This window comes from Dermacentor silvarum, chromosome 3, assembly GCF_013339745.2.
Source record: "Dermacentor silvarum isolate Dsil-2018 chromosome 3, BIME_Dsil_1.4, whole genome shotgun sequence".
NCBI lineage: Eukaryota > Metazoa > Arthropoda > Arachnida > Ixodida > Ixodidae > Dermacentor > Dermacentor silvarum.
In genome coordinates, this window is record NC_051156.1 from 219,939,303 (window position 1) to 219,966,810 (window position 27,508).

Below are 27,508 nucleotides of genomic sequence, written 5' to 3' on the forward strand. Positions count from 1 at the left end.
CGCGCTGGTCGTACAATACATTCCGAATCCACGCACCAACCAGTCCAATCCGCTCAATGCCCCATCTTAATATGGCTGGTTTGTTTCCGCGCCCCGGTGAACACCCGGTGGTGAGCGGTGGTTGTAATAGTGGTGTTAGCCGCACGCGGTGTTTTAACTGGTATCTCTAATATATATACGTATGTTCCCTCAGGCTGTCTTCAGCTGAGCTTGTGATGTGGCACTTAATGAAGAGTAGTGCAAATTGTGATAGTGGCAGGATTCCTGTAAGCTGTGTTTCTTATATACAGGCGCCGTGTGGCGGGGCAGACTCGCGCCATTCGTGCTTTAATTACTCGTACTTTCATCAGCTCTACATTTAGACTACTATGCCACAACCCACTTGAGCTTAACAGAGAAGCTTCAGACAAAGTTAACGACCGCGCAGCGAGCGATGCATCGAAAAATGTTAGGCGTATCGTTATGAGAATGGAAGACGGCGGTGTGAGTTAGAGAGCAAACGGGGGTAGCCGACATTCTAGTTGACAGAAGTGTACCACGGGAAGGGGAGCGCAGTCGAGACGGTAGAGAATTCGGCGGTCTGATGAAGTAAATTTGCAGGAACAACTTGCAAAGATTCAGCCGGCGAAAGACAGGGGTAACAGGAGATCGCCGGGAAAGGCCTTCGTCCCGCAGTGGACATAAAAATAGGGAGGTGATGGTGATGATGATGACGACGACGATGATGGTAGTGGTGGTGATAAAGATGATGATGATGCCATCGCTCAGTTGCACCCCGCCCTTGGCTCGCAACGCCGTTCACATGGTGGAACGTTTCGCGATAAGCGAAAAACTTTCGAAAGCGGCCCCGCAGAGCACTTCCGATTTGTCTCATGCGGCGCTTTCCGCTGAAGGGGACCTTCACGAAGAGGGCCTTAATAAACGCCGCGTTTATGAAGGCCCCCTGCTTCATGCACGTTCCCTTTGGGTAGCCCATGCCGGCCTACCAAGCGCGCACGATGCCTCGCAACGCCGCGAACCCATATCGCGCAAGCGCCTCGGCAGTGGTCGGAGGGCGTTCCGAGAGCGCTGCTCGAGTTTCCCTCTGCCCAGCGCGGCGGTTCCTCGTGCCGCCGTCGCAGCCGCCGCGCTGTGGGGCGAGGAGACGCGCCGACCGCGACCGAAACCGGAGACGCGAGGCAAGGGCGCGCGCGCGCGCTGCTGCTGCGCTGTTCCCGCCGCCGCCGATGATGATAAGGGCGCCCGTCGTCGCCTCGGCGGCCGGCCGCATAAGCGACCGCCTGCGCTCCGGAAAACGCCAGTCGGGCTTTCGTCTCCCCCCGCGACCCAGCCAGTCCCTCTGCGAGAGTTGACGGCCGCTCGCTCCAGTGCACGCGCGTACACCGAGACGGAGAAGACAGCCCGCCACCCCTCGCGACGATCAAGACCGGAATTGCTGGCAAGGGGCGTCGATGAGCGACGCTCGCTGCATCAGGACGAAGCACGATGTGGAAGAAGAAGCAAACCTCCAGTGGCTGTGTCGTCGTCGTTGTCCCGTTGAGCCGTTGTGCACTCCGACTGATGCGGCCCGAGAAGATCTAAACACTCTGGACGCGAGGTGGTGAGGTGGCATCATTCTATGGCCGAGGCTGAGGGCGGACTTTCTCGGTTAGTCTAGATGTACGGTAAGGCGATGTCTGACTTCGTGGTATCGGCCAACGAGGCCTTGTCGTTTAGTGAAGCTTTGGGAAGAGCCTTCCATCCATTTACTTCGTGTTGAGAAACAAAGTTGTGTCTCTAGCAGCTTATCTCGTTGGAGCCAGTTTTCTTTTACGCTTCCTAAGCCATTCACTCATGTCATGGCAATTAGTACTGTCTTCTTCTTAATGTCTTTCTTATTTTGTTATATTCCTCGTAGAAGGAGTAAAGGAAGGAAGTTCTCGTCCCGCCAACTGGCGAAAATTTTGCAGCAGTGTAGTCGGAAGCGTAAAAAGGTGTCCACTGCAACAAGAGACATTAGCTCTGTGAGCTCGTGTATTAGCTCTGTGTGTTGCCGCCGCGCTTCGTATTGGATGTCGGCTCGGTGCCGTAGGGCGAACGGCCGGAGTGTCGGCGCACACTCGCATTTTGCTGTCGTCAGACGTACAGTCACTTGAGAAGCACCGTCTGTCCGCAGCTGCTGGATCGGCCAGATTTGGAGAGCGTGCGATGATAACTCCAGAGGCCAGTGACACGTTCGACTTGCGCTAAAGACATTCGTGCTCCACGTGTAGGAGAACGCTAAACCTCGGACCGACGCTGCCTTTCCGCCCTGTTCGCTGAAGTTGCCCGACGATTTCCGCTGTACGGAAGATGAGCGAGGGGGCGCTACACGCATGGCTGAAGTGGCCATGAATCACCAGGCGAAGTGGCGGCGACGATGGGCGTGATCGACAGCGGGGACGGAGGCGTCGTTCGCTTGGAGGGGCTCCCTCACTCAGTTTGGCTGTGGTGTAACGGGCGCCTGACCCATCACAACCTCCTTGAGTGAGTGAGGCCTGCCCGAGGATTGCAACGGGAGACACCTGACCGCTGCCCGGCAGGAGGACTTCGGAACGACTCACCACGCAGCACCCGTCTCATCTTGGAGTTTAAACACGCTGGATGCTAACATGTCTCTCTGCTTTGATCATAGTTGTTTTGCTTGTGCGTGGTAAGTCGTGCAATATATAGGGTAATGACTTCAGCTTGTTCCGTTTCTACACTATAGAAGTGGTTTGCCCAAGCTATAATTAAGGTGAGCTGACGTCACCTACTCATCCGCTGTGCATAAAAAAAAGTGAAACTGCACAATTTGTTGTGAGGGACACCTGAGGTTCTTTAAGCGCGGTACACGGGCGTTTTTACATTCCACTTTCATCAAAATGCGGCCGCCGCGGCTGCAAATCGAACCCAAGACCTCGTGCTCGGCAGCACAGCGCTTTGAGCCACCGCTGCGTGTGGCTGTGCCCTAATCTAACGTCTCTGAAAACCTTTTCTTGCCGGCGGACACAAGCTAAAGCCGTCAGTTTATTTGTTGCTCGGTTAAAGACACACAGGGCAAAGGTCCTCGATTTTCTTTCGCACGCTGAAAATAAAAAAAATTGCTTGACGCTGCTTCTTGCTTTGCACCTGTTGTATGAGAATGTTTTCGTTCAGTGAAGTTAATCATTGTCTGTAGTGGTACCAATTTTTTCTGGCTGCTATTGTATACTGTAGATAGACAAGCAGATATTAAATGTTCTAATATGAGCTAGCAGTCGCCATATGTTGTTTGTTCCAAACAATGCAGAACACCGTGCAAATTGCGCAACGCTATTTGGTGCACGTCGCTTATACTTCAGCTTGTTTCGTTTTACTCCACACCCTTGCTTTCTTTTCTTTTCCCTTATCTGACAAAGCAGGAGAAATTGAAGAACACTGCGCAAGACAGCTCGATCAGTGAACCGTAATCCGTGAGATGTTCGACATGCGGTTCCGATTAGTGCATCGCTGCTGCCGAGCTTTGATTTGAGCCGGAAATCAAATTGAGGCCGAGAAAAAAAAAACGAGAACGAACAGCGCCGCAGCTTGTGCGTCTGAAAAGTAAGAATCTCTGCAGCTCCATACGCGCTCACGGCTCTCGAAGCGCTAACAAAGAAATAATAAAACGCAATCTGCCGCCCGCGCCATCCTTATATTTCTCTTTCTTTCTTTTCCTGCCAACGAAGGAACTCTCAAAATTGCCGCTGCTGGCATTCTCCTTGTCTTCCCATCGCCGCCGCGCGCAGTTTCAATTCCTGCCGCCGCATACGCACGAGTCGATTGTAATTTTTCTCGCGCCACGCGGGAGCTGCGCCCTCCCGCTGACTTGTGTTCTCCGCGCCTTCCCAATGGGTGGGAGGAGGAGAAGGGGAGGGGGCGATCGAGCACGAGTAATGCGGCCCGTAAGCGCGTGCGAGGCTCCACTTTATATCCCTCCCTGCCTTCTTCTCGGTCGCCCCCCTCCCCCAGCCTCTTCCTTTCTTTACGTGGCTTGAACCAAGTCTAATCAGTGCCGGCTTTGGCACTGGCGCTGTAGGGCTGTTCCTCGCTGAGAAGTCGCCGCGCGTTTGCCGAGAATCTCGTTGCGCGATCTTTCGCTCCCTGCTCTGCATGTCGATCTGTGCTGTTTCTCGAGTTCGGTTTAAGCGGCGACGGGCCGAGCCAACACCGGCCGGAGCGCGGTTCGATGTTGCATTCGCACGGGCTCTCTTCCGTTCGTTGCTACATGTGCCTTAGGAAATCAGTGCCGACAAGTTTCATCGACGTTGCGCGCGTGGGCTGGCTGCGATCACCTCATAACGCAATAGCACTCCCCTCCAGAACTGAGGATTTGCCGCCGTCGTGGGGGGAGAAGTGGCGCGGCTGCCGGAGCCGTCGATTCTTAACTGCGATTTTCATCCGCATCGGCGACTAAAGCGAACGGCTCACCTCCTCAGTCATTCTATGCCGGTAACTTTGCACAGACCCGGACCTAAATGCACTGAGCGAAGGCCACGTTCCTTTCAATTCAAATCAATTCAATTCAGGTTTTATTTGGACATAGAAATGTTCACGAGCTCCAGGTCAAAAGGCAATCAAAATTGCCTGACTGGGTGCTGGGCCCTTGCGACGCGCTTAGCAGGGCGCAACAGAAAAGAAGACAGCTTACGTCATTTACAGACATGACAATGGCAATAATTACAGCATTTAGAGATGTTGCAATTGTTCAAATAATAGCAATAGCATCCTCATAGCGAACAACCACAAAGCGATGTCCTGAAAAGATAAGTCCACGTGAATGCTTACATGCATGCTAGTAAGCATATATTTGAACATTTTTTTGTTTAAGCTTTCACACGATTTGGCATCTAGGTATAGGCCATACGGCAAAAGAAAAACTATTTAAGTAATGCTGCTGCGACATATGCAAGCGTTTGAGTTCGCAAACACAAATTAGGGCTCGCGTTCTCGCTTAGTGAGGACCCTGCAATGTCTCGCAATGAGACGGCAGTATATGTAAATAAATAAAAAAGTATATAGCGGTGGATGCGCGACGGCCACTGCTATAGGCCAATGATAACGAAATCGACGGCGCACGCTTCGTCATCATCGCCGCCCTGTCACACATCCGCCGCTCTTGCTTGTGATCTCTGGCATGTCTCATCCCGGCGCCCCTTTCGCCAGCATCGGGTGACTTGAAGGGGACGCGCAGGGTCTTCTTCTGTTAACTGCTGTAGGCGTAAACAGCTGCCGTCATTCGTGCTCGAGTACTTGAGTTGTTATACAGTATATTTCTCACCTGCGACGCATTTCAATGTTCCCCTTATGCACACCAAGTGCGTGTACTTGTAAAACAATTCTAAACTAATCACGGGTATTTTATTTTTATTTTTTTCCTTCTCAATTGTGATAGTCTTCCGAAGTACCAAAAAAAAACTCAAAGGAAAGGCAGGAAGGAATTCCCATGTACGGTTGAAGTCGCTTAAAACGAGTCTTGTCAAACGTATAGTTCCAGTTCATTCTTGTTTACGTACTTGTGGCACATTCTTGGCTAGTTAGGGAAACTTGCGTCTCGTGTTTATATATCTGTATGACGTTTCCCTTTCACCACTATTTTTTGTTATTGCATTTCTGATGACTCGATATATATACCGAGTTCTTCATGTTGTCATCAGACGATAATTAAACACAAACTACTGCATACAGATTACATGCTGGTAGGAGTAATTTTCGCTGCCATTTCTACATCGTATAACGCGTGCGAATCCTCTATTCACAGATTATATAACTTGTCTCCCGCCAGCATATCCTGTACGCTGTCCGCCCGATAATGGCCATAACTCTGGAGGTCTTTAAATATCCTTAGCAGCCTCAACGCGACAGATACAGTTTCGGACGAGCACGAAATCAAGCCTATAAACGAACATGCAACAATAAATAAATAAGCGTAGCGGCAATCTCAGCGGCGTGTCAGTCGCTTAGTGATCGTTTTTGCCTATTGTCCCCATCATTCAAGTACCCTTCTCTCCGATTCAGCCACGGAAGCCCTCCCTATCAGTGCCAACAAGCACACGCGCACAATGCGCAAAAGAGCGTGCGAGAACGAAAAGCAAAAGTCGGCTTTTCTCGGAGCGTGATGTGCCGCATCCGACAACGCGAGCGCGCGTTAATGCACCACGCGCGACGCGGTCGACTCGCGACACGCATAGCATATACGGCAACGCCGCCGCCTCGAGCTGCGTCCGGCCCGGAAACAGACAAGCGGCGTTGGAAACGCGAGAGAGCGCCGCCTGCAGCCTATCGCCGCCTGATCGGCGCCAGAGACGATGCGGGGTTGACGGGCGCCGTCCGTTCCTGATGGAAAGCGAGGAAGGCTGGGAACGCACACGCGAGCAGGAACGACGATAGCCGCCGCGATGGAAGCTTCTTCATAAATTCGCGACGGGCGAGCTGGCGCGGAACAGAATTTCTCGCGAGATGCTGGCGGGAAGGAAAGCAAGGGAAGGGGGAGGTGGGGTTGCCGGCTGCTCTAATAAATCTGCGATTCGTATGCTCCACGGCGGCGTCTGTATGCGGAGTGGGTTTCTATTCTTGCATGTTTGGTGGCGTGGCCGCGTTAGCGCGCTTCCAATAGAAGGAGATAGGAGGGATACTTCTCCCCGAGGGACCCCTGTCGTGGGGGGAAAGCTACCTGTCTGGCTCGGCCCCGCGCTCCTTCCGCTCCGGGTTTTTTCTTCAGTGTTTGTTCTGCGTCTTATTTCTATTCAGAACCAGCTGTGCACAAGTATGCGAGGAGTCTGTTCGACGCTAGTTCACAGCAGCGCTGGCTCACCGGTTGTGAGATACCGGCGGGACCCAGGGGGAGGGATGCAACGTTGCCAACACACCCCTCATATTTTATTGCGATAGCAATCATATGGACAGTCCAGGCGAGCTCTCGCCGTCGCCGCGATGTTTTGCATATATGTTTATATGTGCTCTTTATGCAAGGTATACATGCTATCCTATTCAAACGGTAAGTTGCTCAGACTAGGTCTAACGCTATTGATTGAATTATTCCTCAGAATTTTTTATAATCGCAGCCCGCAAACAAAAGTTATGAAACGTTACACTCACAGCGCATGCCTTTTATCTTAACATTTCTCACACTATTAAAAAAATTGCAAAACAATATTAGTGCTCAAAATCTGAAAGGGATGTACTTTAATTGGCGCCGCCATTTACGGGCAGCGCAGTGGCGCCCGAGCGATGCCATCACAAGCCGGCGTGGCGTGTTCAAGCTTTTAAGGGTGCCAGAAATTTCGGCGCACCCGCTTATGTCGCGTCCACTTCTTTCTGGGGTTTAACGTGCCAAAACCAGTTCTGATTATGAGGCACGCCGTAGTGGAGGGCTCCGGATTAATTTTGACCACCTGGGGTTCTTTAACGTGCACTACAACGCAAGCACTCGGGCGTTTTTGCATTTCGCCTCCATCGAAATACGGCCGCCGTGGCCGGGATTCGATCCCGCTACCTCGTGCTCAGCAGCACAACGCCTTAGCTGACCGAGCCACCCCGGCGGGTGTCGCGTCCAGGAATAATTATAAAATCATCCTAGGAGTTCAAGCGCCACGCCAAACCTTCATATCACTGTCAATGCTTCGCCTTTCGGGCGAAACGGCAATTTTTTTAAATTTCAGTTTGCATCGCTCTCTCTCTCTCTCTCTCTCTCTCTCTATTTTTATGTTTATGTAATCTTAGTTGCCTGAAGCGGCACAAAGGACAAGTATTTAAGTTAGCCTTCAAGATTACTTGAATACAATTCCTGAATTGCGGAAACCTCAGTACACTGTAATTTACCGCGACCGAACGCTCGGTAAGCCGCAGAGGATGGAAAAACAGAAAACTGGTGGCGACAGTACCTTCTGATTTCCGCATCCGCTCGCCATGACGTCACAGATATTTCGAGCGGCTTCTCGGCGCTAGTTCATCGCTTATGAATAACACCTGACACAAAGACGTCACAGAAAGATGGCGACTGGAAAGACCGTCGGGCGAACAAGCAAGTGCATCAGCTGGGATGACCCGGGCCGCTGAAGCTTCCCTTATTGTCCCGCGATATAAAGTAATAATAATAAAAAAAACTGTCAGCCCTTCCACTGGGGTGGAGATGGAAGACCAGCAAAGCTGTACTATGGTGGGAATTATGTATTTAAAATTATGACTAAAAGGTGGTGATGGTGTAATTGGTTATTTGAACTATTATATAATGAGAAATATATATGATCCGGTGGTTTTCATTGCCTTTGTATACGAAAATATGGTACGATTACTTGCTCTCGAGGCTCGAACTCGCGATATCGGCGGTGCGGTTCAAGCGCGAACTTAAACTATCATTTGCTGCGCCTATCAATCCATCAATGACCTCTTTCAGCTTCGAGAGATTAATCTATCACTCACAGTTGACCTCGTGTTAGCTTAGTCTCCCTTTAAAGCAAACTTCAAAGTAGTCAGACAACAGCAACAAATCGCTCAGTAGTTTTCGCCCTGGTGAATAACATCCCCACATAACAAGCGCCGGAACTCGTCCGCTTAACACTACTCCAAAAACAACCCCGAAGCGCCACGCGAAGGCCGTGATGCTAACTGAGCGAGAGCTCTTCGCAGTATTTGACCTTCCTTGACGTCGACGCCTTGCGCCCGCGTCTCGTGGTCAGACGCTGAAGGAATTAAACAGTCAGCTCGAGTCTTCGCCTTCCTTGCTGCTGTTCTCCTTTGTTTCTTGCTTTTTTGCAGACAAGACGCTCACATTTGCCAACGAGGCACGTCGCTTATGCACAGGAATGGAAAAACTGCGCGAATATTGAACATAATATTTTGCTATTTTCCTTGCCATCACGCCGAACAGTAGATCAGAGCGTCAGGCCGAGACATCCCTTCCCCCCTCCTGCCTTCCGGCTTCTTTCTTAATAATCTTGGTCGACACATTAGGTAAAGCAACCGGACCGTGCTATAGTAACAAACTCATTTGTTTTATTTCTCTGACTCGTAATTTTCCCTTGTTCCCAGCGCGAAAAACGTATAACAAGTAACAGTGCACACGGACCCCGAGGTTTAAGAGCGCGGGTTTCGGAGAGAAGCGCGACTCTTGTCACTCATTGGTGTCGGTCGCGGTGTAAAGAGATGCTCTTATACCGCGGTACACCGGTCATTTCGACCACACGCAACGAATTAAGTATGTTCCTCGTTGCCAGCACGCAGGCTAATCCTCCCATTCTTTATCGCAGTCGCGGCTTTAAGAGCGAGCAGTACGTCTCTATTAGCGCGCAACCAGGCGGATCTCGCCCAGACGGCAAATGCCGGAGCAAACGCCGCGAGCTTTAATCCGTTCCGCGCCTACTCGCTCGCTTCCTTTCACTAAAGTTGTGTATGCTGACAACGAAACGCATGCGTGACTTCGCCCCAAAGCCGGCTTGCAATGGGGGGAAGGGGGGCATATTTTTGGGGGGAGTCTCCGCAGCGCCGGCCTTTCGCTTCAGCGGGCGGGACGCGCGCTCAAGAGAAAGCCGGGCAGCACTTCGGGGTGACGAAGAGCCGCGTGAGAGCCGAGGCTGGAAGCCCGGCGTTCCTGCCTGCGACGGACGCCTTCGCTTCGATACACCCTCTTGCGCTATAGCGAGGAAGGCTCCCCGCGGACATGCTAATGCGTGCCTCAGCCGGCGATACTTTCTCGGCCCATTAGGGGCGTCGTAAAATGGGGGCTGTTTACGCCTATCCGAGCGCGCGCTCGAATCGACGTTGCCGACACTATAGCGCGCGTAGGTGGCTGCATCGAGCGCTGTCTTCGCGGGGTTTCTCCTTGTGCGAGGCGACGTTCGGGACGGCGGGGTTTTATAACGAGAATTACTGGCGCCGGAATTTTGTTGGCGCTGTATACGATGGTGTCCGCGGAGCCCTTAAGATGGTGCTTCAACCACCGAATAAATGATGGCGCTGGTCGCGAATTAAACGTCCCTGTAGCTGACCCGTATTTCATCGCAATTAATGCCCTCATAAGGCCGTGCACGACGACGATAATGTAAATGGACCTTTTAGCAGCTTTTCCGTGGCACGTTCCAGATGTGCACCTTGTCATGAACAAAAAAGCGCTGTCTACTGAAGCTCATACGCCCCAGCGCTCTTTCTCCTCTGCACAATTTTTTCCCTAAGCCATTCGTGCGCTGTGCAAAACACCGCCATGAACTACACTACCAACTCGTCCAAGCTTCCACCCTTGTAGGATAAGCAAGTTGTTGCGATTATCGACTGCGCGATCACACGTAAAGCGAAGGAACTTCGTACCAGGGCTCACCAAATTGGTCGAAGGCAAGAGTCGTTCGGCTTATAAGCAGGCGCCGACAAATTGTGATAGCGAGGCCTCAGTTAGTGACAGGGAAGTCTGAAGAGCTTTATGGGTAGCTTTATACTGTATTTTGCTTAAGCCCACCACAATTTCTGTTTCAGTCCCCGTTTGTGCTTTTTGTGGATTTGAAACCGTCTTCACAAACTTTTTTGTTGACAACATGTTACATGTCAGTCACTGAATGGCTCTGTCATTTTCCTTCTCTGTCGGTATTGGAAAGAGCGCTTTTGTGTGCGCATAGCTCTATGATGGTTCCGGGCCCAGATAATTACAGGATTATTCGAAGGCGACCATACTTATTCGTGAGCAATAAAAAAGAAATGAAGAAAACACGGAACAGGAGAACAGGAGCGATGCATCAGCACAGCGGTCTTTTAATATTTATTATTGCACTTAGCAGTTGCATAAGCAGTAGCCCTCACGTTTACATTCCCCACAATGCACTGTATCGCTGAAATTTCCTTTCCATGCTTCAATACGCCCTATAGAATGCGTCGATCAGTGACGGCTGCCTTTGCGCCTTGTGCTTCGAGCCAGCACCGAAATCGCCCACGATTTATGACTTTCATTGGACCCACTCGCGTAAGCAGCGACGCCGGGGTCCCTCTCCTTAATTTCCCCTCTTAAACGCACGTTGAGAACGCATGGCGCGTTGGGGCGTGCCCGGCGGCGGGGAGCGGTGGAACGTTCCGAGAAAGCCGGCAAACTGTATTCGAAGCTATGTGGGCTCAGCGCGCGTACACGACTTCCTTTATTTCTTTCCTGATGACTTGTCTGGGTAGAACGCTCGCTGGAGGCAATTCTAGTACACTGTAACCTGCTGGTGTTCCTAATGTCGGGCGGCCATTTCGCATCCGCGGTATGCGTTTCCAGCGTGTCATTTCCCGCGGGTTGGAATAAAGGACAATGTCGCCGCGCGTTCTGCTCCGTTTCGTGCGCGCTTGTTTACAGGAACTCGGCTTAGCAATGGGGGGCGAGCGAGTCGTCGTTAGTTGTTGAAGGCGAGGGCTACAGACGTTCCGGAAGCACCTGATTTCCCGGCACTAGCCGAGTTTCATAACGGCACCAAAGCTTTGACAGTGTTGAGGATAGGGGCCCAGAGAAGTATTCACGGTATAGTGCGAGGGAAATATGAGTCAGAGGAGCGCGAGATATGTGGAAGAGATGCTATATCAGAGGAAAAGAGTTTGAATACATTTCTACAATTTGAGTGACCCGACGAAGCTGCACAAAGTAGCGGATCGCCGTCTCGAAACAAAGAATGCTACTTAGTCGGGTAGCTGCCACAACCTCAGGCGAAATAAGCGGACAAGGACAGTTGAGAAGAAGGCACACAAACATATGGGTGTGTTTCGTATGGAGGAAGATTTGTCCGCGCTCTACCAACAGCTCCGCCACGATTAGGCTGACAGTGGCGAGCAGATCACGAAGAATACAGCGGAGAAGGTGTTTGATGTACCTTACAGTAAATTCACAAAAGTGGAACTCTGTGCGTTCCTTTCTGGTAAACGCGAACGTCGTCCTTTTATTTTCCCCGAAGGTTTAAGTACGCCTAAGTTAATGGTAAGGCTTCTCCAAAAACAATGAAGAACTGGCGGAATCCTTAACCAGACCATTTATTTGAAATTCGAATTTGTTATGTGAGACAGCTTAATTATAAAAGAACATTGGCGAAAGATGGTCAAACGGAAGTTGTGACGTACAACTTGCACGCCGCTTTAGGCTAAGTTAGAATAGTAGGAAAATTTGTGGTTTCTCCCCGCGTTTCCAACGAGAGGTACTCATTTGAATGAACGGATTAGCGCGGGTCACCTGAACAAAGCCTAGTTTACTACGCCATGTATCGCGAACGAATTGCACGGGTGACAGCCAATTTGTCATTGTGTTAACACAACGCACTTTATGCTACTTCGAATTGAGTTAACGATATATATTGTCCTGGCATCGCGTGACTCTTTTCATCACTCTATACTATGTGTACGCGCCAGTAGCTTGTTGTTCTTGTTATGCGGACTATTACGTTTTCAGCGTTCGGCTGCTGCGTCTTCGCTCGCGAAATCGCTTGTTGCTCATTCGTGTCGGTCGTTGTCGCTCAGCCTGATCACGTTTGGGTGAGTGCTGAGGCACGCTTATACGCTTCAATGGAGGCATCCTTGAGAGCCACCAGTTGATGCTACTTCCTTTTCATTCCATTTCGTGCATCTGACGGGCCCTGACATTCCTGACATCGCTGTTCATGTATGCGTGTTTCATGCGTCCAGGCGACAGTCATTCAGTCATTAATTCTAACATAGATAGCCGTATCGTTGCCACGACAATATTCACTAATAGGCATAGCCACCAGCAAGACCATTCGCTCCAGCTTTGTTCCCTGCAACAGGCTACTGCCTACGACAGCTATTAAGCACCGAGTGATCGCCAAGTTAAGAATAGACATCAAAACTGCATCGCTCTCGATGGGCACTTGTTCTCAGGTCGCGCTGATGTCGTACCGGTCCTTGTGCGTATTCTATTGTGTTATAAAGGATTATGACTAGGATACATTGTGCGTTTACAGCTATTCTCGTACCGAAATTGGAAACTCCCCAAGTTTTGACGCTGTTTCCGAACGTTCTGAAAAGCGAACGAATGGTCGAAAGAAAGGAGACGGGCGGGGAGGTCAACCATAACAAGAAATCCGGTTCGTTACTGTACATTTGGGGACGGGAGAGAGAGAGAAGATTAGAATAAAGCAGAAAGAGTGAGAGAGAGAGAGAGACGGAGAGCACAGACACGCGATGACAACCGGACCAAACGAACGAAAGTGTATAGAGTAAGCATCCGTACCAATGTATGGGCTCGAGTGAATCGAACGCCATAGGAAAAGAGAACACACGGGAGAGAGCTATGGCGATGGGCAGAAGTTGCTGATCTTGCAAGGTCGCACAACTGGTTTGAAAGGTCGACATTTTCTCAAATGACGCTTAAAAAAATGCTTTTCAACAAGGACAGAGAACAACTTTCTAAAGAGAAAGTTGCCCCTGTATTTAAAAATGCGCCTTAACTTGAAGCACAAGCTTGAAATGATGAAGTTCGTCTCAGGATAACGCCTGCCGTGAATGCGCCCAAGCAAAGGAAATGAGCATCTTGGGCACATTCACGTCAGGTGTTATTTTGAGCGGGCCTTGACTAAGTCGTGCATTATCTTCAAGTTGGGTGTATTTCTGAATACAGGGGTTAGTATAAGTAACGTACCGCTCTCCCCTGCCATACCCCCCCCCCCCCCCCCTTATACCTTTTGTGTTTTGTTTGAGAAACGGGTAACTTTCTTTTTTCATTGCTTATATTAGAGTTTAACTGTTCTTACACACCGCTAGTTCTTACGCGCCGCTTTAGCGATTGCCGCAGAAAGTGTGTTCTTAGTGCCTACCAGCATGCACCGCTGGCGAACGTAAACGCTGCTGTTCGTCTTCGCGAGCAAAGCTTTGCCTCTGGCAGTCGTCACAGGCCGCCCCGGCAGGCGAGCATCCGCGGCGCTGCTGGGCACGTCAACGCGCGCACAGAAAAACGAATACAGGAAGGGGGGCACGCCGTGCGGTATAGTATACGCATCCACTTCGCAGGCGCGTTCTCTGCTACCCGTCGACGAGACTCTTCAGTCGTCGCTCGAGTGTCGTGCCCGAAATAGAGCAAGGGTCACGTGATGCACACGGCCGCAGACTGACTGGTGTCTTGTGCACCGCCGTCATCGCGCAGATCGTCGTGTATGGCCGCCGCACACGAGCTCGTAAAGCGCGACGCCGTCAATGCGAGACGAGGTCTCGGTGCTCAACACGGACACGTCACGCACTGAGGCCGACGCTTCCGGTGCAAACAACGGATCGACGATCGGACATATATGTGTCATGCGCGTTTTTAAGTTTGTTATATGAGTACTTGGGTGCACATAGCTGCACTGGCCATCTGCGCCTCTGCTCGTCGTACTTCTGTTCATCCTCTCCTTCGCATTTTCAAAAAGAACTGCGTGGCTGGAAAAATAAGCCATAGGCCGAGTTCTGTGATTGTTCCTATCTCTATTACTATTCTCTTAACCAACATCTCGTACCGTCATTGATCCGCCGTAATGTATGCTTTATACAATTAAATAAATAAATAAATAAATAAATAAATAAATAAATAAATAAATAAATAAATAAATAAATAAATAAATAAATAAATAAATAAGGAAAGACAGACAGCAATGTAAATGCACCGATAAGTATACTCAGATCTCGCTCATGTTCTTAAATTGCGCGACTGTAATTAATATCTCGACGCTTAGAAGTTTCGAGGTAGAATCCACTGTTTATAACTGTTACGCAATAGAAGTAAGCGTTAACTAAACAATCATCATACACGATGCTCGAAGACTGGCGGTCGAAGTGACACGTGAACGTGAACGGCACACGAACGCTCCAGTTAACATTCGCGTTGAGCGGCGCGCACAAAGACACAGTTTTAGGTTTTAGGAGCACGTAGCTAGCTTGAAGGCGATGTACTAAACAGCGGAAAACGCGTGTCAGCCAATTAACAGCAATTTCTTAGTGCATAAGGAACGTTCGCACTTGGCCGACGCCTTGGCAACCGCACCATCCTGATTGGTTAGATGACTCCTGGGCGCATGATCATTCCCCATACCGCGTTGCGAATGCGGCTAACCATTTGAAGCGGCGGATGACGAACAAGAAATGTAACATGCTATCGTCTGGTATACCGAGGCCGAATTCACAAAACTTGTAGTTCCTAATTGCTCTTGGCCATTAGGCCTGCCGCCTTCACAAATAATAAATCCGACGTTATGACTGGCTGACATCTAGCCTATACGAACAGCTTCGCCGTAAGAACATTTGCGTGAATACTGCAGCCCTGTTTCGCATACCCCAATGAGAGTTGCAATTCAGTTACATTCAACTAATTACACTCTCGACGAGTTGCAATTCGGTTACAATTTTACTCGTTCTCGCGATCTCCCGACTATCTTCCTCGTCCCTTTCGTCATCTCTGTTACTCTCCTTCGCGGAAGTAATTAGCAACGTAACGTGCCTACCCTCAAAAAGAGTAATTTCTGCGCGTCGCCGAGTGACGCCCTGCAACGGAACGCCTTGTACACCAGCAGCAGCAGCGTGGCCTGATGGCCCCGGCGCAATGAGCCGCCGCCGCCGCCGTCGCCGCTGCTGAAACGTCATGAAAAATTCAGCGCACAGACTCCCGATGCGGCGCGCAGACGCTGCGATGGAGGACGAGAAGGAAACAGGCTCGACACCACAACACTCGACGGTGCGCCGTCACGTCCACCCCCTCAGACGGGAGACGAGGCCTCTTCGACGGAAAGTATAATCGTTGGATAGAAACGTTGCGGCACACACCGATTGACAAGCGACAAAGCCGCAGAATAAATCTCGGCCACCCTCCTCGTCGTCTCTTTTCGTCTTCCCCTCTTGCGTTCGCGGCATTAGCGAAGTGTGACACGTACGCCGAACGCAATTACGAGCGCCTCTGCGTTTTGTTATACCATAACGCCGAGGCCCCCGAAGCCGCCGGAAGCTTCGCGAATCGTGCTGTATAGTTGTTCTTAAGATTGTGTGGGCGCTGTTTCGGATATAGCTGCCCGTATATATAGTAGTATACGTATAGGCAGCAATGCCACGCTTTTGTTGAAACCTCGAACGTGTACTGGGTTGGGCCTGGTGAATTATCGATTCGCGTACACCCAGTTCCTTGTGGTCGACGGCACTCGTAAATCATAGTGTTCGTATAAGAAAAACAACCCGCGAACCCGATATCGACCGCGTTTCACGAAATACTTAGCCGCAAGGGCTGAACGACAGTCTCCTTACTATTACGGTTTGAACACAAAATGAAGCCTTTTGCTGTCTTCTTGTGAAAAAAGAAAGGGAAGAAGTACAAAGAGAGAGCGAGAGACGAAAGTGACGAGAAGGTTACAGAGAAAGAATCGACAATGGCCGACGGAGTGTATCCGCGAGCTCTCTGCGCTTCTATTTTTGTTTTCTGCTCGCAACAAGGACGGAAAACCAGCTGGTGCCACGGGTCCCCGTGGCTTTGTTCAATTTGTCGAGGCGGGAAGCTAACAGCAGATGGCGTGGAGATGCCTGCGATTATATAATCCCTCTAAATAAACTGAAAGGCAAACGAAAACAGCAGACTACACGAAGAGAATAAAAGTGGGCTTGCTTGCGCGATTCTTGTCGAACCAGAGGCATCCACGTTCCTGGAATCCTCGAAATCGACATCTCTTCAAATCAATTCGCTAAGAAACGGCGAATGTCGAGCGCGTTTTCTCGAACTGTCGAGGAAGCGCATATCAGCTTTCCGACCACATCCGACCACAGCCGGTGTCCTTCTTTTAAAATTCGCGCGCTCGTTTGAACTGCGGCCTCCTTCAGAACTCTGTCTTATTGAATAGGACTTCTTATTTTGTTCTCTACGCTCGGCGTTTTAGACGTACGGTACAAAGCTTTAGGGTGAGAAGTAGTTCGAATGATTGCAATTGCCATTTATGGCTCTGATGCGCGAAACGGTGACAAATGCAGTCGTTATTAATTATCATTGTTCTTTTCCGTATAATTGCCCCTATCACTACCAAATTTATTTCTATCCCTTCGTAATTTTGCTTGTCAATTTTATTCTCTTACCGCCCACTCCTTGGCTTATCCCCCGTAGTAGGTAAGTGCGGTTGTTTGGGAGCAGGAATAACGAAACAACTGCCTGCAGAGGCTTCAGCTGAACTTCGTTTTGATCATATTTTAGCACAATACTTGACGAAAAGCAATCGTCACCATCATCTTCTTCTACTTCTTCTTCATCTTCGTTATTTATTTATTTATTTATTTATTTATTTATTTATTTATTTATTTATTTATTTATTTATTTATTTATTTATTTATTTATTTATTTATTTATTTATTTATTTCAGCCTGTACCGCTGCAATTTATTTGTCACTGACATGTCGCCTGGCGACTTTGGTGTCAGCGTCGTGGGAGGTGGAGCGGCGGGCGATATAGATAATACGCAATCTGACATTTTAAGAACTTAGGTGCATAAGCAGTGAATTTTACTCGAGACTGCTGTGACCGCAACCATGTTATGTTTATCCAAATCGGCGAATAGAGAAACAGGCACAGCCGCCCGAATTTTTAACTAGCGTGCGCGAGCGGCGACTTTCTGTGCGCCAGCAGCTTAAATTAGGAACAAACTTACAAGTGACTATGCTATCTGACTATGCTCACAAAGCTCGTGAAGATAACATAGTCATTCGTAAGTTTGTTCTGCTGGCGCACAGAAAGTCGCCGCTCGCGCACGCTAGTTAAAGATTTGGATGGCTGTACGGTGATGCAACATATAGACAGCAAGCGTTCATCCTGCCAAGGCTAATAAACCACGAACGTCCGTCATAAATGGCCGTATATACCGATATGAGCAGAGCAGGGCCGGGACCGTATTATGTAAATAATAACGCGATAGCCTTAAGGGCCCCGTGACGCCCGTGCCGCCGAAAATCCGGCGTCGGCGTCGATGTCGGCGTTGGCACCGTCGTCCACGGCTGAGAAAATCATCCCGAACCACCCCGACCATGCAGGCCTTCCGCGTGGCGCAGAGGCACAGTGAACTAATTGAATTTCTCAAAGTAAAATCCGCCAAAATAATCGTAAAGTATGATTTAACCACAACCTGCAGACACGATAGCGCTGGATTGTAATTTCATTTTACGAGAAAACATAATTCTGTTACGAGGAAACTCAAACAAAATCTCCTTTTCCAGCATTTCTACCATACAACAGCGGCGCGCCCGGGTATGTTACTTGCAAAAACACCATCCAGATGGCGCTCGCCTCCTCGGCAGGTCAAACTGGGACTTGCCCTGCCTAATACGTGTCGACAAGCGCGCGCCTCGAGCCAACAGCAAACAATAAAATAATAAGAAAAGGTCCTATGGCTTTCACATTTTGATATAAAACGGCTTATATTGTTTCTGGAAAAGTGTCTTCCTAGCAACGCAGTTCTGTTTAAAAGTGAAGCCGACTTTAAGGGGACCCGTGTAAGCTTGGCCTTTGTAAGCTGGCTTTTCCACGCTGTGTGTTGCAGTGAAGCCTACTCATAAAGAAAATGCGATTCGAACGGGGCCCGATAACGCTATCGTGTTCCCCTCTTAAAGGCGAAGCTTAAGCGTCCTCCAATTTTTTTTATTTTGTAATTTTCCATTCCTATGGCCCCTCGTCGTTGGCTGGCATGACGCCAGGTCTTCGTAATCACCAGTGTCGGCCACATTTACTCGGACGGGTGATAAGACGCGATTAGAATTGAACGAAAACAATCCTTAACCTAATATGGCCCTTGGGAACTCCGCTATATACGACTGAAGAACAATACGAATGACGGCTGCATAGCCGTCATTGATTGGAATTCTTCATGTACAATCTGGCCTCGTCCTATTGGCTTTGGTGTCAGCGATTCTTCTTCTTCTTCTTCTTCTTCTTCTTCTTATTATTATTATTATTATTATTATTATTATTATTATTATTATTATTATTATTATTATTATTATTATTATTATTTTAATCTCCTGTTTGTTCCTCTGCTTCATATTGTTTTGATTACCTCATTTGCCTTTCTGTACACTGTGTTTTGTAGATCAGCGTTTAAGTGCATCAGTAGAAACGCTTCGTAGCTGTTCCTGGGTATTATAATAGACGTTTGATTTATTTATTTATTTATTTATTTATTTATTTATTTATTTATTTATTTATTTATTTATTCATTCATTCATTCATTCATTCATTCATTCATTCATTCATTCTAACCAAGCGGTTACTGCCTCCCCTCTTGGTGACTGTCATCTGGGAAGCTTGAAGGGGGCAGTTCACAGACAGAGACAGAAAAATGTACTCCGGAAGAGCGGCCAGGGTTGTAATTCCAGTGCTGTGGGGTCCTGGACTCTCTCCTTTGGGAGGTGTTTGATAAACGTCCATTAAAGCAGTCGTGACAGGAGCAGCCAAAATCTGCAGTACTTTGTTTTGTTTTCTTGTTGTTGGTGTTCTTTTTTTTTTCTTTTTTGCAACACCGAAGTTTTTCTTATATGTGCGTCTCCCACCAAATCGCTGTCAAAGCCAGTAACGGAATTTACGTCATCGCTCGTACGCTGTCGAACCAGTCGGGAAGACAGAGAATGAAGTGTCCCGCCGGAAAGCAGTTTATCGGGGTACCGACGCAGCTAAGCGAAATTTCGCGAATGTTCACCTTCGCGCTTAATTCGCTTTCCACCTTACAGTTCGTGAATCGCGCTCCCGCTGAACTTAATTCTCGTCGTCATTGCTCTGCGCAGGGACCACGTTTGTAGCTTCTGCGTTCCACCTACATTGGTTCTTAAATTGAACAGGCAAGGGTTCACAGAAAGCCGTTACGCTAGAATCGTTCACAAGTGAAAATGCTAGCCAATCCTGATGGTGGGCATATTATTACCGAAAGCCGCCGGCCAATCGCAATGCGACTTTTACGAACGAAAAGCTTTCTGAATTCGGCCCAAAATCATTTGTAGCGACAGCATTATGCAGAGCTTTTGACGTCTTTAGTTAGCAAATGAGCTTAACAGGGACCGTATATCGCGAAAAATAAAGAAACGTACGTTTAGTGGGCGCCCGCAAGATTCCAACGCAAGACCAGCGGGTCGAAACAGTGTCATGACAACGCTGATTTGGCTAACAAGCGCTGATCATCGACACCAAAAATTAAATTTTTGGTGTCGATGTGATTACCACGATATGATTATGAGGCTCGCCGTAGTGAGGGACTCCGGAAATTTGGAGCACCTTGGGTTCATTACCGTGCACCTTAATCTAAGTACACGGGCGTTTTCGCATTTCGCCCCCATCGAAATGCGGCCGCCGTGGCCGGGATTCGATCCCGCAACCTCGTGCTCAGCAGCCCAACACCATAGCCACTGAGCAACCACGGCGGGTAATCATCGACAGCAGCTGTACGATGTAGGAAATACTTTGCATACAGAATTCCGCCACGAAATTAACAGACAAGATGGCTAATCGATTGCTGTTTATAACGCAAATCGCCTGAATTCACAAGGCTTTTCGTTCAAAAGCGATCTGTCCGTTTGGTTGGCTGCTTTCACTAATTACTTGTCCATGGTCAGGATTAGCTTGCATCTGCTTTTACGAACAATTCTAGCGTTTTCTTTGCGAATAAGAGCCCCAGATCTTGAAGCGCCCCAGCACACACACAAAGAGAGAACAGAAAAAGCAGACAGGACAGCATTTGCTTGAGCTTAAAAGAGACCAAAGAGAAATATTTACCTCAACAATGGTGGGAGAGCAACACCAAATGTGCAGGCCCGAAGATACGCGACAGAGGGGCGGCGATGCTGCCTCGAAAATTCGGCCATAGCTGCACTCCGGCAACAGCTCCCCGCAACGTTGTAGGTTTATGGCAGCGTCTGTTGGGAGGCAGTTATGAAGAAAAAAACTATTAATTTCATTCTAAGGTAAGCAAAGAGTTGGCAAATATGAGAGGCTCTTGTTGCCACGTAAATAACGCGGATATCGAGAGAGAGAGAGAGAGAGAAAACAATGAGAGGAAAGGCAGAAAGGTCAACCAGACGTACGTTCGGTTTGCTGCTGCCCTACACTGGAGGTAAAGAAAATGATGAATAGAAAGAGCAAAAGATGAAGAGAGTATCCACGTGCACATAGTGCTCAGATATTGATAAAATAGCGCTAAATTTGCGGCGCCACACTAACGTCATAGATTCGGCGAGCTGGGTGCTAAACTCAACGTGTCGAACGTTGCCTTCAGTTTATCAACTATAATAACCGACTCCCAGGCCTCAAATAAAATTTTAAGTTTTTTTTCGTTTTTTTAATGCATAATCTACCCTCTCAACTGATTCATTATTTTTCGTTAGTGTTGCTTTATTGATTACGCTGTACATGTATGCACGTGCGTCTGCTCCTTCTCTCCTTGTCTCCTCTTCATCATCATGCTCAGATTTCCTTTCACGCGGGACAGATCATATAGCAGGCTGAAGTGCACCTGCTCAGACTGACCTTTCTGCGCCCCTTCGTGAAAATAATAAAGACTCTCACCCTTGTTGTTCCCGAAGGACTACTTCGTGCGCAGTATTTCTAAAAGAAGACACGGCCTCAATTCCGGTGTCCGTAGCGCTTTCAACGTTCCGGAAGAGAGGTTGGAAAGCATATAGCTGTTCGCCTGCTGTCGTGCGAGGTGCCACGCGAGGCAGGGCGACGACCATCGCAGACACGAGACGGTTCTCTTTGCGGGTTCACGAATACGTTATACCGCGAAAAAGTCGCCGTTGCAGTAGCCGGAACACGCGCTCCGCCGGCGCGCCCTTTTGTCTCCACTCGCGCCGTTTCCTGCTGACTCGCTCCTTTCCCGCCGAAAGCGAAGCGCGGCGCGCATCCTATTCGCTGTGAGAAAGTGCGGGTTCTGCAGGGTGAACGATTTTATTTTTTTGTTCCTCCGAGACTTTGCTCCACGAAAAGTCTGCTGTGCACATTGTGCGGCTCGTTGGCACTCCGACATTCATTGGGGCACTCGCTAATTGGGGGCTGCACTCCGCCGCTCGGCTGTGGAGCATTGTGACTTCATTATTACCACCGCGCACTCGTTTTATTATTTTTTTTTCGTCTAGTGTAGCTGTAGCCGCAACGCAGTGAGTCACTCACATTCAGCTCGGCACATAGGATGTAGTGAGAACTTATTTCCCACACATTCCCGTCAGCCACTCTGCGCGATTGTTGCGAAGGAAAAAAAAAAAAAACGAGAAAAAAAACGGGAATAATTAGTCTAACTTTTCTTTATGTAACTTCTCTCAGTAGAAACATTTCATAGAAGCAAATGTTAATGGCCAAGCGCTGCGATGTAATCCTGACCAAGAGTGGTATAGAAAGACCACCGCTGTCGATTGAAATAGCCCCCTTGGAATGGCTCGGCTCTTAAAGACACTTTAATGCGGTAGAAACATCCCCGTATAGAACATTTCGCTCGTTGCTCTCGGTCACATCTGCCCTATTTGTCACACATTGATTGATTGATTGATTGATTGATTGATGATTGATTGATTGATTGATTGATTGATTGATTGATTGATTGATTTTCATGCAGCGTGGAGGAGTTTCCGCGCCGCGCCGACCGCGGCATGATCCGCTCGGCGATCGGCAGGGCGCTGAAGGTGTGGAGCGACGCCTCTAAGCTGCGCTTCACCGAGATGGCCGCCGTGTCGAGCCGCCGCCGCAGGCCCGGCGACGAGGGCGGCGCCGACATCGCGGTGTCGTTCGCGAGGCTCGACCACGGCGACGGCTACTCGTTCGACGGGCCGGGCACCGTGCTGGCGCACGCCTTCTTCCCCGGCGAAGGCATGGGCGGCGACGCGCACTTCGACGCCGACGAGAACTGGATCACCGGCACGCCCTCCAGGGACTCCAACGGTCAGTCATATAGACACGCGATTCCGTGGAACGGAGCCACGGCTAACGTAGGAGCATTCGTAACCGCTAGTGAATCGAAGCTAATGTGTATTTCCAGTGGGTGAACGTAACAATTTGGAACCACGCTAAATACAGCGAGGTCTCGCTGGAACCACACCACGCTCCAGCGAGGACTCGCGCTGGTCGCGGGGCATCACCGAGGCTCGCGCAAGCCCTCGCGAAAGCATTTCCGGAGCAGCTCGCGAAGTGTTCCTGTGCGTCCATTGAAAAGCACAATTAGTTAGAGAGCCCTTGTACGCATAGAGTTTTCTACAATTTTAGTAGGAAAGTCTATGCTTGTACCAACGCCCGAACGCGTCTTTATTAGTCGTTTGCCAGCTTTCAGGCTGTACGTAAAACCATATGAGCAGGTGAATTCGGATGGGATAATGTTTGTTTATTAAAATCAGTTATAGACCCCTGGGAAGCTTCCCCATCATGGTAAAATCTGGAGTGACTTGATGCCCCACCCGTAATACTGTCGATTGTCTACGAAATACAGTCTTTAGTGCCCCATCACCTCCCTCGAGAAAGAGCTTGACGCACCTCACCCAACCTCCCTCTATACCAAAAGAAATAAAACATGCTGTGCGTATTATGGTGTAAAATACGCGAAAGAATACTAAGAGAAGTGTGCAGATAGCATCGATAATCGCTGTCAAGAAAGAGAGAAAATAAGAAACGAAGAGCAGAGAGGTTAACCAAATAAATTGTCAGGTTGGCTACTCTGCATCGGCGTATGAGGAGAAGAGCAGAAAAGATGAGGAGAAAAGGAGAGAAGATACGAAGAAAATTATGTCTGCACAAACACAGTGAATGCATCTGACAGCGACTGTAGTTTTTCAATCAGTCCTGATGCTTTAAAAAAAAGCCACTAGCATTTTTAAAGCACAGACAATCAACCACAAATTCACCTTCTGGACTTCTGGCCACTCCGATGAGGAAGGAATAGGCATTAGCAAATGCTACCCTAAGTCATAGCCAAATGAGAGTTACTTTCCGTCGTGGTATGCCGTGCAAGGCGCTGGCCGTACGGAAGGCAAAGCTTTAGATGGGTATCTAGGGAACAACGGCGCTGGTTTGTAAACTCTTCCAGCGTCTATTGGGCAATGCAAGCGAATAGCCGAACGCTTATAGAAAGCTGTTCACTGTATGCAGTCAAGACACGCTAGGATTTCATGCAGGCCTTGCTAGCGACAATATACCACACTGTGATGTGTTTTAAGGCGATAAGTCTTATTACGAGCCATAGCTTTAAGCCAACTGGACGACAGAGCGTTTACAGAAGAACATATATTGGGACCGTGCCACCTGACTGTCATCCGCGCAGAAAGACACTAGAGCATTGCTTCAATTTTGAAAGACGACTTGGCTCTGCGACCACCTTTCATTACACGGCAGTGCTGCCAACTTTAGTGGAATTTTTGTAAATCTAAGGATTTGGGGTCTTGTTTAGGGAAATAGGGAAATTTATTCAAATCTAGAGAAAATTTTCTCTATTACACTGAAATGGTGAAATTTCTGACGTGACGGCGTATTCTTACTTCAGTCACTTGCAAATTACCTTCGTATTAGCATGCGAACTATGACTTTTGATCGTACAGCAGTGCACTGAACGCACGTCGCCCAGTAAATTAACAGTGTGTTGATGCTCCGGGCCGTTTCCCGAATTACTTCAACCGGCGAAAGAAACGTATGCTGGAACGGCAAATCTGGGCGTAAGCGTACACGTATGCCTAGCGCCGAGCACGACAATGGGGTTGCGACGCTAAGCAGCCGACTGCGCACGCGTACGCTAAACAGAGAGAGAGAGAGAGAGAGCAAGAAGAGGAAAAGCAGGGAGGTCAACCAGAAGAGCGTCCGGTTTGCTACCCTGCACTAGGGGTAAGGGAAAGTTTACTGGGAACCACCCATAGGCAGAGTAACCTTGGACAAAGTCCCAGTTGTCATGTGCTCGGATGATTTTTGATTTGCATGAAATATAAAGATTTGCCGCGTATTTTCGTGCATTGCTACAAATGACGTATAAGCGCGTAAGTGCGATGGTGCTGTGTCAGTACACGGCATTAAAAAACAAATATTCACACCTTCTGTCGTGAAGTGACGCACTGTTTTGACACTGTTATATTCTGTATAGGACGTCCGGCGCCTATCGTCCTTACGATTCGAATAAAGTTCCGTGTAATCTTGGCACTTTGGTCTAGGTACAAAGCAATTTTGGACAACAACAAAGCATAAACGTCCTTGACGAGTTTGTCTGTGAATAAGGCTCCAAGCAGGAAGCTGTCTTATTAGCATAACATCTTGCACTGCGATATCATTTTAGCTTGAGTCCAGTGACTTAATTATTTGAATATCTTAAATTGAACTTAAAAATAAATTTGAACTATAAAATTTTCAGTCTATTTGCATAACAGAAACTAAATTGATCATTACAGAAATTATATCGACGAACTGAACAACCACATCTTGCAAAAATTTTGGGAAATCTATGCAAATTTTCGATCCTATTTAGGGAACACTGGCTTCGGAGGTTAGCAGCCCTGTTACACGGTGAACGCGCTGCGTGCTTGCGCCTCATTCGTTATCCCTTTCCTCATTCCGTTCCTTCCCGCTTCCCCATTTCCCAGTGTGGGGTAGCAAATCATGTGCAACCAGGTTAGCCTCCCTGCCTTTTACTTTTATCTCTCTATCTCTTCGCGGGGACTCCTGCAATGGACTGTGACAGGACAGCACCCTTGCTTCGTTTCGCGTTATCTCTGAATTTTAACAAAGCGGCTCAAAGCCCACCCTTTCCTTTACTGCAAGCCGGCGGAACCTTTTAAGCAGTTCATGCGTGTACTCCGAGTTAGCAATGCGCCAAAGCATACCCTGTAACTGCCTCGCCTCTACCGATTTCGACCGTCGGCAGCCTCGGTCAAAAAAAGGGCATCACGCGACAAATGGTCGGAAACATACCTTCCGCTTGCCAGTTCGAAATAACTCTAAACGCTGTCGTTTCGTGCGCAAAACTTGAGCGCATGTCCCCAAATGAGATGATCGCGTGCACGGCGCTTTCATCTGCGTGGCTTCGTGCTACCGGTTGCGGCAGGAAGCCGCGGCCACCGTGACCAGAAGCCTGGGAGCTGCTTCTTTCGAGCGATCCAGACATGCCTCGGTGGCACTTCACGCCGTTTAGATGTCGTCGCACAGCGAGGCTATAACCTCGAGGATGTGTCCCCTGGCTGTGTCCTTCGTCCTCGGCTGCTACTCCGTCCCTCGAGTGCCGGATTACCTCGACGAGACCGTGTAGAAAATTCCTACATTCGTACTGTCGTTGAAGGGCCCCTATATATAATTCACGTTCAGCCGAATGTTTGCTTTTAACAGGCGGTTTTTGGACAACGTCACTTCAGTGTTACCCCAATAATTTTGAGCGAGAGAGAGAGAGAGGAACTTTAACCTTGACTGAGCCCGGTTGCCTAACCTCCAATGGGGGAGCGCAAAGAGGAGGAAAATGTAATTAACGATTAGGGAATAGGACAGAGTTCGGGCAGGCTGGACACACAGACGAATTGGAATGCTCAGCACTGACTGACAGAAGGTCACTCAGTCCGGTTGAATTAGAAACGAGTTCATCGAGGCTTCCGAGCTTCCAACTGCGACTTTCTCTCACAATCAAATGCTATATGCGCGGGCCTATAGCCAACACCAGCTAGCGGCATAGCCTCTTGATGCCTTCCGGAAGATGCCAGCCTGCGTAACCTATATATATATATATATATATATATATATATATATATATATATATATACACGCAGCTAGGAACTTTGCGTAAAAGCGGCGCTCCTCTTCTCTATACTACATAACTAATCTGAACTTGCGGCAGCGAAGTTTCCGTGTGCTGCGTCTGCGCTGGCATTGCCAGGTCCGGCGGAGTTACTTATCCGCAGGAGCTTACAGCACAGCACCGCTATTTGCGTCGTCAACGGCGGCCGAGGGAACAATGTGGTCGTTACCGCTGCCGGAGAGTTAACGCGTTCTCTTGTTTGAATATGTTATCTGTCTACAAGTACGATGAGCGTTCGATCTAGGCAAACATGATCAGCTGCTCACACGCGGCAGTGGGTCATTCGCGTGCCCAGGACTGCTAACAAGTCCTTCAACTTGTAAACACTTGAAGCATCATTACTGTGAGCAAACCATCTAATTCCTTGCCATTATTTTTGTTTATTTCTATCCGAAAATATCGTGGCTTACCCGCATCGTCCTCGCAGGCCAAGAGGAGGCTGCTGCGAAATAATTACAAATCTACACATCGAGTCATGATGGTTCTTTCGTTTACTGCTTGAGCGCATAAATTACTTTGATGCACGGCGAATAAAGCAGTTGAAATAACAAAGAATTACCGTCCCAGGCACATGCGTCTCGGTCGTTGTATACATTCACTTGCGTTATTGCTTAAGTAACGGTGCTTCAGCGTCTCCACCGTTCCCAATCCCCTCCCTCTCTTTCCACTTTACTCCTCTGCATCCGACACATATAAAGAGCGCGACACTCTAAAGAAGACTACGACAAAGCGGATTGGAAAAGCGCTCCCCCTTAAAGTTAAAG

At 48.8% G+C, this 27,508-nt stretch overlaps 1 protein-coding gene across 2 annotated transcripts in view; it reads left to right on the forward strand.

Annotated features, from left to right (window-relative positions):
* The window catches only part of LOC119446709 (matrix metalloproteinase-2), a 229,453-nt gene that overhangs the window by 149,554 nt on the left and 52,391 nt on the right, over positions 1-27,508 (forward strand). For both annotated transcript variants that reach the window (XM_037711228.2, XM_037711229.2), the window contains exon 3: positions 22,554-22,876. In XM_037711228.2, the coding sequence (XP_037567156.1) occupies positions 22,554-22,876 (323 nt within the window). The remainder of the gene's footprint in view (positions 1-22,553; positions 22,877-27,508) is intronic.